Here is a 16101-nt window from a genome sequence, read left to right on the forward strand (position 1 = left end):
CTACAGTTTGTTCCTCAGAAAGAACAATCAACAGAGCAAATGCTATGGATGGCGCATGCAGAAAAGATGACGTAAGGATTCCAAACCCACCACAGCCAGTCGTGACAACAGATGGCCAAGTTGTTATACGTTCCATTTGTGTCATTAGAAAACCAGTACAATTCAGAGACATGTAACAGACTGATCTGTGCTGAACCTCAAAGACAGTGTGATGATAATGTAAACTTTGTCAGTGGTAGAAATGTAGAAGGCAAAGGGGAAGATGGAATATTATGCTAAATTATTACACTGGTCGGCTACTAGGTGGCGCTGTGTGTAACACCTTATTTAGGCAGGTTTCAGAGTAGCAGCCGTGTTAGTCTGTATCCGCAAAAAGAAAAGGAGTACTTGTGGCACCTTAGAGACGAACCAATTTATTTGAGCATGAGCTTTCGTGAGCTACATCCGATGAAGTGAGCTGTAGCTCAAGAAAGCTTAAGCTCAAATAAATTGGTTCGTCTCTAAGGTGCCACAAGTCCTCCTTTTCTTTTTACCTTATTTAGACTAACCTTAGCCCCATCTAGCAGAGCATTAGAGGATCTTACACTGATCACATCTGCTGCGTATTGCACTCAGAAGGAGCTTTGTAGCCGCTCCACATCTGGTACAGAAGCCTGGCCTGAGCAGCACTGCAACCTTCCATGCACCAGAAGAACATGCCATTGTGTCAGAGCAGCACCAACCCCCATCCTCTGCTCTCCAGCCTCATTTAGTCCTTTGCGGCCCCACCAGGCCCTTTCCAGGGGCTCAGGGGGTTCCCTGGCTTTGCTTTTCATTCAGGCTTCTCTCTTCCCAGATCAAAGCTGGGATGCCAAGAGGCAGGCAGGCATTTGCCATGGCAACCACTGATGTCACACTGCAGTGATGCACCAGGAGCGCCAGGGATTCTCCGGGGATGGCAGGGGCGGGGAGAAGTTGCTGCCTCGTGAGAGCAGGGGCAGCTGGAATTGTGCACAGAATCCTGAGCTCTGGGAGCTGCAACCTCTGTCCACCCCCTGCGGCCCGCATGTGCCAGGCCTCAGCCCGCCAGCGGGGCTCAGCACCCATGTCTTCCACAGTGCTAAGTAATCCACACAGCTGCTGGCGGGGGGGTGGACTGCGTCTCGTGTCCCCTTTCACAGGTAGGGAAGGAGGCACAGAGACATGAAGGGGGATAGCAGCAGAGCTGGGAACAGACAGCAGATGTTCTGATACACGCATCAATACCAGCTCCCTGCTCCATCCACTCAACCACGCTGCCTCCCAAAGGCCAACAGTAAGGCAGCAAAAGGATGCAGGCAGAGTGGGGCAAGGCAAGGCAAGGGCAGGGCATAGAAGAATCAGGAATGCTGTGGGGCAGGGCAGGATCAGGGATGCTGTAGGGCAGGGCATGGAAGAGTCAGGGATGCTGTGGGGCAGGAAGGAAGGGTTTTAATTTAGCAAAATTTGGAGATAGCGCATAAAAAAACAAATAATATTGTTTGAGACACGATTAACTCCAGTTATCCCCTCCCCCAATAAACCCCCCTATTACTCAGATTATCTCCTCCCCGATTACCCTCCACCCCCAATCATTCCTACAGGATGCTCCCTATCCTGTTTGTTAGTGACCAGGTGCAGTCTGATTGGTTTAGAAAACAAGTCTATTGTGTGCACAGGCCAATCAGGGAACATTCGTGCAGCGTTTTTATGAATCAGAGGGTCCTGGCTGGGCAGCCCTCGTCCTGCAAGATGACAGGCCAGCACGGAGCCATCCCGAAGGCTGTGTGGCTGGTGCCGGTTCCCCAGGCTGCCTACGGGAGGCCGTGTGTCATGCTCAGGAGCGGATGGCTGGAGACAACCCCTGTGCAGGTTCCCTGGAGGAGCTGTTGAGCCCCGAGCCCTGTGGTGGGGACGGAGCCAGGGATTAGAGATTAAACATTTGTTATCGGGATGGCCATGACGCTCAACGCTTTGGGATTAGATCCAAGGGCCGCGTGCCCCAACCTCAGCAGAGGAGAGAATGCAGGAAACCGGGAGCCACTTCACGCTGCAGGGGGCTGACAGCTGGAACAGCTCCTGTCCAGGTTCCTACAGAGCAAACAGCCCCCCAACAGCTGCAGCCCTCGCAGAGTGCATGCCCCGCACCCCTGCACAACACTCCCTCCCGTGCATGCCCCCACAGACCCTCCATGGCGCAGCACCCCACACGGTCACCTGCCTCCCTGCACAGTCACACGCACTCAAGGAAGGAACCGGTTTTGGCAAGAGTATTTTAGAACTTTGAGTAGCAATCGTGCTGATGAAAGATTTGTCTCTGGGGGAGGGGGGCCGTTGTACACCCCACCTCCTTATGCACCCCAACCCCACACATCCCACCCCCATGCTGCAGTGTGTTTACGGATGATTTCACTTGCTGTATTCCAATGGAGAAAGATGAACACCAGGCAGACAGCAGAGCATGCCTGCTCCGGGAGCTGCCAGACTAAATAACAGTAACACCATGCCCTTGTGCAACAGCCCAGAGAGTTTTGCTGACATTCAGCGATTGCACCTCACAAGTCCCTAGCAGCACAGAACCGTAGGGCTGGAAGGGACTACCAGCCCAGCCCCCTATGCTGAGGCAGGACCACGTACACCTAGACCAGCCCTGACAGGGGTTTGTCATCACAAGCTCCTTTTGCAGATGGGGAAACCGAGGCACAGAGAGACAACATGACTTGCCCAAAGTCACACAGCAAACCAGAGTTGGGAACAGAGCCCCAGAGTCCTGACTCTCAGATAAAACTGCCCTGGGGGTGGGATTCCCAGGCCACAGAGACAGACTCTCGCTAGCTTTCACGGAGGTAACTTGCTAAAAGTAAGGCAGCAACAGCAGCATAGGAAGCAGCGAGTGGCGGCCCAGCCTGACTGCCCTGAGAACATCTCCGTGGGGCCCCGGGGGGCTGGCAGTGCGTGGGGTGACTAACCCCTCCCTCCTCTTGCCACTGCCCATGCAACGCTGCTGTTTGTCGCGCACTCGCTCCCGAGTGTGTCACGTCTGTAGCTTGTAACCCCAGTCTCGTCTTATACCGCCTACAGCAAACGAGAGCCACCGTTATGGGGCACTTAAAGAAGAAATGAAGAGACTGTCCCTGCCCCAAGGAATTTCCAAGCTAGTTTTGACAGGAGCCTGCCCACTCCACAGCCATACTGGGGCACTGGGTCTGACCAGCAAGTCCTGCGTACCCTGGATGTGCAGAACCCAGCCTTCATCTCCTCTAAACACTTTGCTCACTAAACAGCCAGCTGATCCCCTGCAGCAAGGCCTGGGGCAGGCAATCGCAGGGAGGGTGTACATACAGGCAGAGGCCATAGACACAGCACTAGGGGGGACACTCACACAGGTTTCTGAGTGGTACTGCCTAACATTAGCCGGGGAAGGGACAGGAGTGGACCGACCTGCCGGACTGGGAGTCTGAGTGGAGAATGGATAGACACACAGCGGGAGGCTTCCTTTGGCTGGAGCAGCCAGGACACAATTGCTCAGTGTTTCAGCAGAAGTTACTGGAGTTCTGTGCTCACATAGCCCGGTGCCGCTGCAGCTCAGGGCATGGCCCTTCTCTCCCTTCCCTCACTACTGGGCCAGGTTCTGCCTCCCATCCGTGGGGCTCTGAATTCACCAGCGTAACCCAGGGTAAATGGCCTTTCCCCTCCAGGGCACTGTGCTGAGCACCTGCAGGTGCTGCAGCCACCCACCTCTGCATCATGCAGAGCATCACTCTGCAGGCAAACCCTGGGCGCCCAGTCCCAGTCTCTACCTTGGCCCCTCGCCCCTCTGGAGCATGAGGGCCAAGAGGATGGACTGGGGGCAGACAGTTGTCAGGGGACCAAGCCCACCCTCTGTTGGACTCCCTGGTGCCAAAGACACCAGGCCAGGAGCTGTATGCAGCCAGCCATGGGCTACAGGTGATGCCAGGCAGAAAGCCAATCTCAGAGCAGCCCTGGGGCTGCCCCTGCATAGGACATATGGGTACCCCCGGCATTGCGGGCGATGCCTTGTGGCCTGACTCATCCCACGTTCCATCTCAATGCCACACGCCACCCTGGCCCCCAGCATGCCAGCCTGGATCACTGTGTGTAAAGAGCACAGACTGGGGAGCAAAATGACTCCAGCATGGTACATGGGAACAAGCCGCCCAGGGCCAGGGCAGGGCCACTCTCATGCTTAGAGGCCTTTTCTGCTGTACCCCCCTCCCCCTCAAGAGAGGCCAACACTGGCTCTGTGCATCCCTCTGTCCCCACCCCTCCCCCCATCACATACACAGGGTGCTTTGCAGCGTCTCAGACCCAAACCCTCCCCCATGACACACCTGCAGTGCTATGCAGCCTCTCAGCACCCCCCACCCCCATCACATGCAGACACTGGCTCTGCACAGCTCCTCAGTTCCCCATCATGCACAGGCCAGTACCCCCCCACTGCCACACGTGCATCCCCCCAAACACATGCAGCCCCATCACACCCATCGTACACATGTGGCACCCTATCTCACACCATCGGTGCTGGAACTAGGGGTGCTGGGGGGGGCTGCCGCACCCCCTGGCTTGAAGTGGTTTCCATCATATGCAGATTTCAGAGTAACAGCCGTGTTAGTCTGTATTCGCAAAAAGAAAAGGAGGACTTGTGGCATCTTAGAGACTGACCAATTTATTTGAGCATAAGCTTTCGTGAGCTACAGCTCACTTCATCGGATGCATACCACAGTATGCATCCGATGCAGTGAGCTGTAGCTCACGAAAGCTTATGCTCAAATAAATTGGTTAGTCTCTAAGGTATCATATGCAGAGTTTACAGTTTGGTTCAATGGCTCCCAGCACCCCCACTATACACATTGTTCCATCACCCCTCACCCCCACACAGCCCCCCATCAAACCCACACACCCGTCACACCCCTCACCACGACAGCCTCACCGCCCCATCACCCCCACACAGCCCCCCATCAAACCCCTCACCCAGACACAGCCCCCCATCAAACCCACACAGCCGTCACACCCCTCACCCCCACACAGCCCCCCATCAAACCCACACACCCGTCACACCCCTCACCACGACAGCCTCACCGCCCCATCACCCCCACACAGCCCCCCATCAAACCCCTCACCCAGACACAGCCCCCCATCAAACCCACACACCCATCACACCCCTCACCCCCACACAGCCCCCCATCAAACCCACACACACCCGTCACACCCCTCACCCAGACACAGCCCCCCATCAAACCCCCACACACCTGTCACACCCCTCACCCCCACACAGCCCCCCATCAAACCCACACATCCGTCACACCCCTCACCCCCACACAGCCCCCCATCAAACCCCTCACCCAGACACAGCCCCCCATCAAACCCACACACACCTGTCACACCCCTCACCCCCACACAGCCCCCCATCAAACCCACACATCCGTCACACCCCTCACCCCCACACAGCCCCCCATCAAACCCACACATCCGTCACACCCCTCACCCAGACACAGCCCCCCATCAAACCCCTCACCCAGACACAGCCCCCCATCAAACCCACACACACCTGTCACACCCCTCACCCAGACACAGCCCCCCATCAAACCCCTCACCCAGACACAGCCCCCCATCAAACCCACACACCCATCACACCCCTCACCCAGACACAGCCCCCCATCAAACCCCTCACCCAGACACAGCCCCCCATCAAACCCACACACCCGTCACACCCCTCACCCAGACACAGCCCCCCATCAAACCCACACACACCTGTCAACACCTGTCACACCCCTCACCACGACAGCCTCACCGCCCCATCACCCCCACACAGCTCCCCATCAAAACCCTCACCCAGACACAGCCCCCCATCAAACCCACACACCCGTCACACCCCTCACCCCCACACAGCCCCCCATCACACCCCTCACCCAGACACAGCCCCCCATCAAACCCACACACCCGTCACACCCCTCACCCAGACACAGCCCCCCATCAAACCCCTCACCCAGACACAGCCCCCCATCAAACCCACACACCCGTCACACCCCTCACCCAGACACAGCCCCCCATCAAACCCACACATACCTGTCACACCCTCACCACGACAGCCTTACCGCCCCATCACCCCCACACAGCCCCCCATCAAACCCACACACCCGTCACACCCCTCACCCCCACACAGCCCCCCATCACACCCCTCACCCAGACACAGCCCCCCATCAAACCCACACAGCCGTCACACCCCTCACCCCCACACAGCCCCCCATCAAACCCACACACCCGTCACACCCCTCACCCCCACACAGCCCCCCATCAAACCCACACACCCGTCACACCCCTCACCCAGACACAGCCCCCCATCAAACCCACACACACCTGTCACACCCCTCAAAACGACAGCCTCACCGCCCCATCACACCCCTCAGCCCCACACAGCCCCCCACCCGTCACACCCTGGGACACCCCGCTCAGCCCGGGAACCCCCCGGCCGCAGCGCCCGAGACAGGAGCCGGGACCCGGCCAGGTGAAGCGACCGCCGGGGGCGGCCCCAGCCGGGCGCTCCGGGGCCGGGAGGCCGCGCTCACCTGCAGCCCGCGCCGCCGGAGCAGGCCGGGCTCGTCCATGCCGCGCTCCCGGCCCCGCGCTGCGCGCAACCTGCGCCGCCGCGCCCGCCCCTCCGCGCTGCGCCGCGCCGCGCCGCGCCGCGCCCGTCAGCTGATCCCGCGCCCTGCGCCGCGCAGCGCCGGGGGCTGGGGCCAGGCGGCCGGGGCACCGGCCCCTCGGTCCGGCCAGCGCAGCTAGGGGCGGGTCCCGGGGAGCAGGTCCCCTGGGTGGCATCCCTGCGCCCCCCGCCCTGGTTCCCAGCCTTTGGGGAGCCCCTCTGCGCAGCGACCCCCCATTGAACGGGGGGGGGGAGAGGGCAGCGGAGAACGGGGGCGGGGCAGCAAGTTCTGCTTTTGCTTTTCAGTTGCAGCGACATTGTCAGCACCTGGCCCGGCCTGGCTCCCTGCCCCTTCCTTGTGTGCGAGAGGGGGTGGCCCAGCGACCTGCGGCGGCGCTGGGCTCAGGACAAACCGCAGCTCAGCTGCAAGGAATCTGGGCTGTTGCCTGACGGCCTCCCCCGTCAGGCAGGCCAGCACCGGCCTCGGAAACCCCAGGCAAGACACCACCCGCAAAGTCAGCCAAGGCCAGTCCCCTGGGCCTGGCCATCAGCAGATCAGCCCCACTGACCTGAGTGGGGCCCTCCACGCTTTTAGCCCATCCCTCCAAGACTTGCAGGCAGGGCCGGGCGGGACAGGGCTGACTGAGCCCACGGTGGCTCATTAACACTTTCTTGGCCAGCGTGGGGTTTGTCTGGCACACACCTGCAGCGTCACAGTCTCTGAGCCCTAGTTCCAGCAGTGCATTAGGCAGCGACTGACTTCTAGAACCTGTCGTTTGTCCTCTCAGCCTTGCTGCAGGGGGGGAACATCTTGCTCTGCATTTACATGAGAGAAGACAGGACCAAGCAATGCTCCTGGTACCTGGGGTAGAAGGTGGGGAGGTTTGGGACAGTCTGTTCCTGGGGACGTTCAATCCACAGTCTGGGGTGGCCCCTAGAAAGCTCTGTTTCGTGCCCAGGTACGTTGCATTGCTGTCATCCAGCTGAGACGTCATGAACATGGACAACCCCCTGGGGGTGATGACCCCCCCCCAGAGAAACTCTGGGCTAGATGATCAGAATGGTCCCTAAAATCAATTAACTGAGTAGGGTTCCTTAGCAGCTCTTGCCATGTTAGTCGCTGCAGGGAATGTTTGCTGGGCCTATCTGAATTAGACAAGGAGAGAAGTAATCCACATTTGCTGCCTTATATAGAGCATCCTCACGTGCCCTGTGGAGACCAAGCACTGACAACTGAGGCCAAGTGCCCTCATGGGGTACGAATCCCAAAGCTGCATGGACCCATCCAGTGCCAGTATGCAGTACTTAATTTGTAACGAAAGACGTACAGGGGCTCAAGCATTTTTTCCATTCAGAACGGATGCAGCAAGCCCAGAGGTGCTGGGGCTATGAACTGCCAGGCCCAGGGGCTCAGGCCTGCCAAGCCTCGGCCCAAATTAAGCACTGCCAGTATAGGAATCAGATAGCTGGATTCATGGTCTGAACCTACGCCAGAGGAGGGGGGCCTGCTGGACCAACAGTCTGAGGCAGTGCAGCAGGGGATCCCGGTGGACCAAAAGAATAAATGGCCAGTTTTCACAGTAGAGAGAGGTAAATTGCAGGGTACCCCAAGGGGGGAATCTCTACTGGGACCAGTGCTGTTCAACATATTCCTAAATGATCTGGGAAAAAAGGGGTAAACTGTGAGGTGGGAAAGTTTGCAGACGAGACTAAATTACTCAAGATCGTTAAGTCCAAAGCTGACTCCGAAGAGCTACGAAGGGATCTCACAAAATTGGGTGATTGGCAACAAAAATGGCAGATGAAATTCAGTGTTGATAAATGCGAAGTCATGCACAACGGAAAACATAATCCCAACTATACAGACAAAATGATGGGGTCTAAATTAGCTGTTACCACCTAAGAAAGAGATCTTGGAGTCATAGTGGATCGTTCTCTGAAAACATCCACTCACTGTGCAGCAGCCGTCAAACAGGCTGAGAAAATGTTAAGAAAGGGATGGATAATAAGACAGAAAATATAACGCTACTATATAAATCCATGGCACACCCACACCTTGAATACTGTGGGCAGTTCTGGTCACCCCATCTCAAAAAAAGGTCTACTGGAATCGGGAAAGGTTCGGAGGAGGGCAACAACAATGACAAGGGGATGGAACAGCTTCCAGGGGAGGAGAGAATAAACAGACTGGAACTGTGCATCTTAGAAAAGAGGCGACTAAGGGGGGAGATGATGCAAGTCTATAAATCCCTGTCTGGGGGGGGGGAAAAGCGACTTGGGACATGTTATTTACCTCTTCCCATAGCACACGAATCAGGGGTCACCCAGTGAAATGACCAGGCAGCAGGTTGAAAACAAACAGACGCGCTGTCACCCTGGGGAACTCGTTGCCAGGGGATGTTGTGAAGGCCAAAAGTATAACTGGGTTCAAAGAAGAATTAGATCAGTTCATGGAGGACAGGTCCAGCAATGGCTATTAGCCAGGATTGTCAGGGACGCAACCCCATGCTCCGGGTGTCCCTAAGCTTCTGACTGCCAGAACCTGGGACTGGACAACAGAGGATGGGTCACTCGATAACTGCCCTGTTCTGGTCATTCCCTCGGAAGCACCTGGCACTGACCACTGTGGGAAGACAGGACACTGGGCTAGATGGACTATAGGTCCGACCCCACACGGTCGTTCTTCTGCTCTGAATGGGCTGCTCTGTTGGAACTGCTCCTGGGCAGATGGGCAGCCTCAGCTCTCCACTTCCTGACTGTGTGTGTTAGTGGTCCCTGCAGGAGGATGTAGCCTCCACGGCCAGAAACAAATCTTATCCTGAGATCAGGAGTGGGGCTGGCTGACTGGCCTGCTGCAACTTTTCCTTCTCTGCTGCCTCCTGTCTCTCAGCGCTGTGACTTGGCCTCAAACCCATCAATCTGCCTTTTGCCTGCTTCAACCCAAACATGGCTCTTCACCGAGCCCAGCTGAGTTCCCTGTGCGTGGAAGAACAGAGTATCGATTGAAGAGTCCTTCCAGAGACCCAGCCCCACTCGAGAGACTCGTCGACTTCCATTTGACAGTAAACATAACCCAGCCTTGAAACGACTGCCTGGCCCAAATGACCATGGGGTGCTCACCTGCACAGCTGTCTAGAGCTGGGGCTGAGTGGGGAGTGCCCCCAGAGAGAGGGGAGAAAGGTGGATCCTTTGCCTTTCAAGGGCTAGGACCCACTGGTTGAAGATTCTGTGGCCTGCATTGTGCAGGAGGTCAGACTAGATGATCCTAATGGTCCCTTCTGACCTTAATATCTATGAATCTATGTGAAATGCTGCGAGCAGCTGCTGGAGCAGAGACACCTGGTGTGTGGGTGTTCATGAGAGAGAAACAGAACAGGTGGGCTGATGATGCCCAGCATCCAAAGAAGCTGGTGAATCCTGGGCCCCCCAGAAGGGCTCGGAGCAGGTGCAGTGCTCACAAGGGACCCAGCTCCCACATTGGCAGGGGGCTCCGTACAGGGGAGAAGCTCCCATGGGGCCTGCATTGTCCCTGTGGCTTCAAAGGGACAACACAAAATGGGGGGTACTCCCAGGTCAGGAGGGAGACTGGATAACGGGAGGAGGCAGGAGAACCAGCAGTGGGTAATGACAGTGTCTGCTGGGCTCTGCTCACTGGGCAGAGGGGCTGGGGGAGTGATGGGGGATTCATCACTTTAGCATGTCAAGGAAGCCCTGCAGCTTTCATTTCAGGGGCAGGGGCTGGCCAGGGCCCTCTCATCTGTGCCGCCTTCCCGCCCGGGCTGATCCCGGTGAAAGGGATGCCTTTTGCCTGGACAATGGAGACTCTGTGCCAAGCCACGGTGCCACCCGTCTCTGTTTGCCTTAAGTCATCTGTTTGCTCATGTGGTGGCGCCGGCCCCACCGCCAGGCTCCCAGTGACACGGGAGGCTTGTGACAAATGCTTTGCATTCAGAGGTAGCCCTTGTGCCGCTGGCTTCCGGGCAGTGGCGCTCACTGGGGCTTTTGTTCAGCGCAGCGGGCGGGGACATTGTGTCTGTTTGGGATCTCAGGAATCCATCCTTACCCGCAGGGGGGCCTCATCTCCTCCCCAGGAAACAAACACCCATTGCTACCTCCCTGGAACCAGTTGTTTATCCCTGTGAGAATGGAGCATCATGGGAGAGCGAGGGAGGCTGCCTCTCCCGCTCCCTGCCCTAGATTGGCCTCACCCCTCTTCTGCCCACGGTGGATTCAGGCAGGCTGCGCTGTTGGCTCTGAACTGAGTGCCGGCACAGACTTAGCCAGGCTGGTCGGTGTTCATGAGTCATTGTGAAATGTCCCTGAAATGTCAAACGGCCCCAGGAGCCATCTCCGGTGCGTGATGCCCGCTCCCAGACGCCGCTCCATACCAGGCCCCAGCGACTGCCGCACCAAACGTTCACAGCCTCTGCCCATCTGCGGGAGCTGAGTAACAGATCCCACCCAACGCCCGCTTCCCCGCACGTGCTGTTGTGTGGTCCACATGGCTCCAGCAGACCCCGCGCTTCGCAGGGCCAATAGAGACAGGAAGGAAATGCCAGGGGCTTACATGCTGCCCCCACTAGCCATAGCTGCGTTCTTAATGGTTCCCACCATTGTTACTGGTGCCACACCGTGGGCAGCAGCAGCCAGTCACTGTCACCCCCCTCTGCTCCCAGTGCAGCTAGACAAGATGGCAAAGTGCCACCAGGCACCAGAGTCTGTCTACACTAACACTCCCACCGTGGGCAGCTGGCCAGGAAAGCAGGGAGCACAGCAAGGCATGAGGATATAACAGGTGAATACCTCATTAACGATTGTGACGTTCCTCTCTGGTGTTATCCGGACTGGTGATCTGCTAGGTCACTCCAATCCTTGACTCTGGGAGCCAGCCTGACCCTGCTCTGCTGTGAGAACCCCCACTCCTGGGCTGGTCACGCACAGCCTCTGGCATGTCAGCTGCTCCTTGGATTGTGCAACCCAATGACACTAGCCAATACCTCCAGTCCCAGACACAGCCCTAGGAACCTCCATCTTGCAGTGTCCAGTGCTGCCCGCTGGACGCTGCCAGCTTATATGAGTTCGTCAATTTAACAAAGAAATTGATATGTACCAGGCTTGTTATCTCAAGGGGAGTCTCTGTCATGCTTCAAACCAAACGCACTGCTTCAGGTAGAATAAACAGATTTATTAACTACAAAGATAAATTTTAAGTGATTATAAATCAAAGCATAACCAATCGGATTTGGTCAAATGAAATAAAAGCAAAATGCATTCTAAGCTGATCTTAACACTTTCAGTGCTCTTACAAATGTAGACGCTTCTCACACAGGCTGGCTGGTTGCCTTTCAGCCAGGCTCTCCCCTTTGATCAGCGTTTCAGTCGCTGGGTGGTGGTATCTGTAGATGGAGGTGGAAGAGAGAGGAAGAGCATGGCAAAGTCTCTCCCTTTTATCATGTCCTTTCTTCCCTCTTGGCTTTGCCCACCCCCTTCAGAGTCAGGTGAGCATTACCTCATTGCTGTGCCAAGCTGACCAGTGGAAGTGGGGGTGACTCACTCGAGAGTCCAACAGATCCTTTTGTTGCTGCCTAGGCCAGCGTCCTTTGTTCCTGTGAGGCTGGGCTGGGTTTGTCCCATACATGCCCTGATGAGGTGTGAACTGCCCCTCTGTTCCTGGAGAGTTTTTGCCTGGGTCTGTTTTAAGCCATGAAGACACATTTTCAGCCTCATAACTATATACATGAAATTACAACCTATAACATTACTGTAACAACAATTACTATCACATCACTATAACAACAATGCTCAGTGCATCATGAGCCTTCCGAAGACACCCAACATGACAAACTTTGCATTGGATACCACACAATCATATTATAAGGATAAACATGGGGGTGCTGGGTGATCCCCTGAGGTACAGAACGTCACAACGATAACCCAGGGTGACTGAGGAGACACGTCTTCCAGCACAGCTCTTCACATCCCAAACTCTGATTGACATTGAAAAGCCCAATGAGGCCAAGTGGCCACTCCCTGCTTTAAGTGGAGGGCAGGGCAGGCTATCTGCTCCTCCACACCTGCAGGCAGGATAGTAACCGACTGCTCTTCCTTCTTTCCTTTGTCTGTGCGCCTGTCTGCTTGCTCTCTGACTCCCCTTTGCCTTCCTCTTCTGATGTTGATCTTGGCAGCTCTTCCCTTTGGCTCCAGACTGGCCCTTTCTTCTCTCTCTTCTCTTCTGTCTCTCCCGTCTTCCTCAGCCATCTGTGATGGGCCACCTCCAGTCTCTTCTTGTTAGCACCTGCCCTTGGCCAGTAGCATGCTCAGCACAGTCACATGGTATAATCTGACCTTTAGTTTGGAGTGGACACCTCTGCTTGGCCAGGTGTGTTCATCCTTCCAAAAGGGGGGTTTGCTTTCTGGGCCTATTACTGGGCTACAATTCTAATCTTCAGCAATCTGCTGGCTCAGACGCAACGATAGAGGAGAGGAAGTGAATTCTGTCACTCAGAGAATGGCAGCTCTGTCACTGTGTTTTCTGCAGACATTTCCTCTTGCTCTGGTTCTCTCTCACAATTCTCAGACAGAATTGCAGAGTACCCGGATATCTGCCTTGCAGCCCTGTGTGACGCCATCAAAGGGGAAGCTGCTTTCAGGAAGATGCTGTGCATGTTTGCTGTCCCCTGAGTTAAACTCACTCAGCCTCCTTCCCGTGATCGCAGGAAACCAGATGAGAGAACCATAGTATTTGCAGAAATAGTAGCTCCAGGACCTGCCAAGCCGGGGCTGCTGGAGGGACGACAGGCTTATCTGAGTACATGCCCTCTTGCTGGCCTCTAGGTCAGTGGTTCCCACCCTTTGCAGGTATCTGTGCTGTTTTACGAAGAGGAGGTTTCATTGTATTGCCCAGTGCCTGCGGTTCAGAGTCTGGCCCCGCTGGTGCAAGGCTGGGAGCGCTCTACGCTGCAAGAGGAGCACTGGCAAGCAGCAATGGGGCACCAGGGCCCAGCACGATGGCCCCAGCCCATGTCAGAGAGGCAAGGGAAGCTCATCTTATTACATCTTACAACAGCAACAGGGCACCCTCCAGGAGAGCATGAAAGGACGTGACTAGCATCTTCTGCAGCCAGTTGCCAAAGCCTGAAGCACTAATTCCAGCTAGCAACCCCCACTGGAGACTGATGCCGGAGATACTCAAACAGGGCCCAAGCCAATCCAGCTGGAGAGACTATCATAATTTCACCCTTGGGGCTGGGAGCAGCAGCCCCACCAGCCCTTGGAGGTGCCAGCCCCTCTGCTCTGCTGAGCCCTGTCTATGCTGGAGCCCTGCCTCTGCCCCGCTCCATTTGGGGGGCTGAGCTATTTCCAGCTGCCAGCATGGTCGGGTCTTGTCCCCAGCAAGTTTGTTATCAGTCATGTCGTGTCTCTCCTCCTCTCCGGCTGGATGGATTCTCAGACCATGGCTAGAGCCGGGAGGCCCAAGGCCGCGGCATCGCAGGGAGTTCCAGGGTCTCCGTCAGGTGACTGACACCGCCAAGCATAAGGGACGTGCAGCACGCTGGGCAGTCAGGCCCCGCGCACTCTGCTCTGTGCTGCAGACTGAAGGGGCTGGAGCATCTCTTCCCGTCCAGCTGGGTGTGCGACCAGGCTCAGACGTTAATTCAGGCACAGCACTCTCTGCTGAGAAGGGTCAGGGGGTCTCAGCCTGTTTCCTGCCCTCCCTGTGGAATCAGGATCCTTGGCAAAGGGAGAAGTGGGCACTGCTGGTCAGAGACACCCCTATCAGTGCGAGCGCTGGCCTGGAACCACTACAGCCAGAACAAGACCTGCTAATCCTAATTCTGAAGCGCTGGCTCGGCCTGGGATAGTGTCTCCCTGCAGTGACTGGTCCCAGCCACTGCACCAGCCTGCTACATACACACGGCTAAGGGAACGACTCCTCCAGCCCCAGCAGCAGGGACGTCTGCATTTCCTGCTGCAGATCCTGGGTCGGACCCTGCTGATGGCTGCGGGGCCCGTGTGGACACAGGGTGCTGGAGCGGCCATGACGGCTTGGAGCCCCCCGTGCACAGTGCCCTGCAGCCAGTGGATCTGGGGGGACAGCGTAGCCCTGGCCGTGGGCGCTCCAGGGCGGCTCCTGTAGCACTGGGCACAAGCCAGGCAGCGGGAAGGCAGGAGGACTGCGTGCCTGCCCTAGAAGGGCTGGAGGTTTCCTACTGCAGCACAAGAGCTGGGAAGAGGCCTGAGGCTCCCAGTTCATTGGCTTGCCTTGGAAGAGCCCGTTCCAGGCACAGTATGGGGCATATACAAGCAGCTGCAGACAAGAGTCTTGACCGGGTTAGCGCTGGCTGTGCCACAGACCTGCGATGTGACCTTGGCAGGGCCCCACGGGAAGCGTTTGGGGGCCCAGGCCAAGATCTGAAACTGATGCCCTGTAAAGGATTGGGGCCTATTGTCCCGGAGTCCCTGGGCGATGCTCTGGAACTGCTCCCTACGAAGCCAGGTAGGACTCTGGGGAAGTCTCCTCTCTTGGAGCAGCCTGTCTGCAGGACACACAGCTCACCCGGCTTCCCCCTTCCTGGGTCTGACCTCGGAGCATTCAGCATCCTCTGCCCCTCCGTGCGCTTCCCACAGCGAGTCCGCCCAGGCGGGGTCCTGGGGAAGCCAGAGGGTCCTGCCCCCCAACTCCGCAGTCAGACGGGACTCTCAGCCAGCCAGGAAAACAGAGGTTTATTAGACAAAAGGAACATGGTCTAACACAGAGCTTGTAGGTGCAGAGAACAGGACCCCTCAGCTGGGTCCATTTTGGGGGGCAGTGAGCCAGACAACCACGTCTGTACTTCACTCCATGTCCCCAGCCAGCCCCAAACTGAAACTCCCTCCAGCCCCCCCCTCCTCTGGGCTTCGTCCCTTTCCCTTGCCAGGTCGTCACCGGATTCCTTTGTTCTCCAACCCTTTAGCTCTCACCTTGTAGGGGGGAAGGGCCCAGGCCATCAGTTGCCAGGAAACAGGGTGTCGCCCATTGTCTGTGTCCAGACCCCTGCACACACCTGCCCTCTAGGGCTCTGCAACGATCATACACCCTTATCCCACCCCCTAGATACTTAAGAACTGCATAGGGGAAACTGAGGCACCCCCACACTATTCAGAGGAAACATTAAGAACAGTCCCACTTCGTCACACCTATCTTCTAGCATCCTCTTCGGTGTGGCTTATGCGGTACATTCTAGATTTTAATCTACCTTAAGATAAGATCTCATCTCTAGCAGTAATGCACAGAACCTACAGGCCCAACCCTGTCAGATATTAGCATAAGGCAGTTAGGCCTAGAAGCCTTAATGTAAGTAAGTTGACCAGCGGTGATACTAAGTCACAAGATGCCTTAATATCTTATTGTGCAATATGCAGTTTTGCTGTGATCTTGCATAAAACGCTGACTGGCAACC

General features: G+C 56.6%; 1 protein-coding gene across 5 annotated transcripts in view; it reads right to left on the bottom strand.

The window, feature by feature from the left end:
* MAST3 (microtubule associated serine/threonine kinase 3) overlaps positions 1-6655 on the bottom strand; it is a 69402-nt gene extending 62747 nt beyond the window's left edge. For 3 of the 5 annotated variants that reach the window (XM_074939757.1, XM_074939755.1, XM_074939760.1), the window contains exon 1: positions 4532-4612. In XM_074939757.1, coding sequence (XP_074795858.1) covers positions 4532-4600 — 69 coding nt within the window. In that variant the 5' untranslated portion in view covers positions 4601-4612. Of the gene's footprint in view, positions 1-4531; positions 4613-6584 lie in introns of those variants that run through there. The other 2 variants (XM_074939762.1, XM_074939758.1) reach the window with 2 other exon arrangements.
* Positions 6656-16101: the final 9446 nt, after the last annotated feature.

The sequence above is a fragment of the Natator depressus genome, chromosome 25 (assembly GCF_965152275.1).
Source record: "Natator depressus isolate rNatDep1 chromosome 25, rNatDep2.hap1, whole genome shotgun sequence".
Lineage (NCBI taxonomy): Eukaryota > Metazoa > Chordata > Testudines > Cheloniidae > Natator > Natator depressus.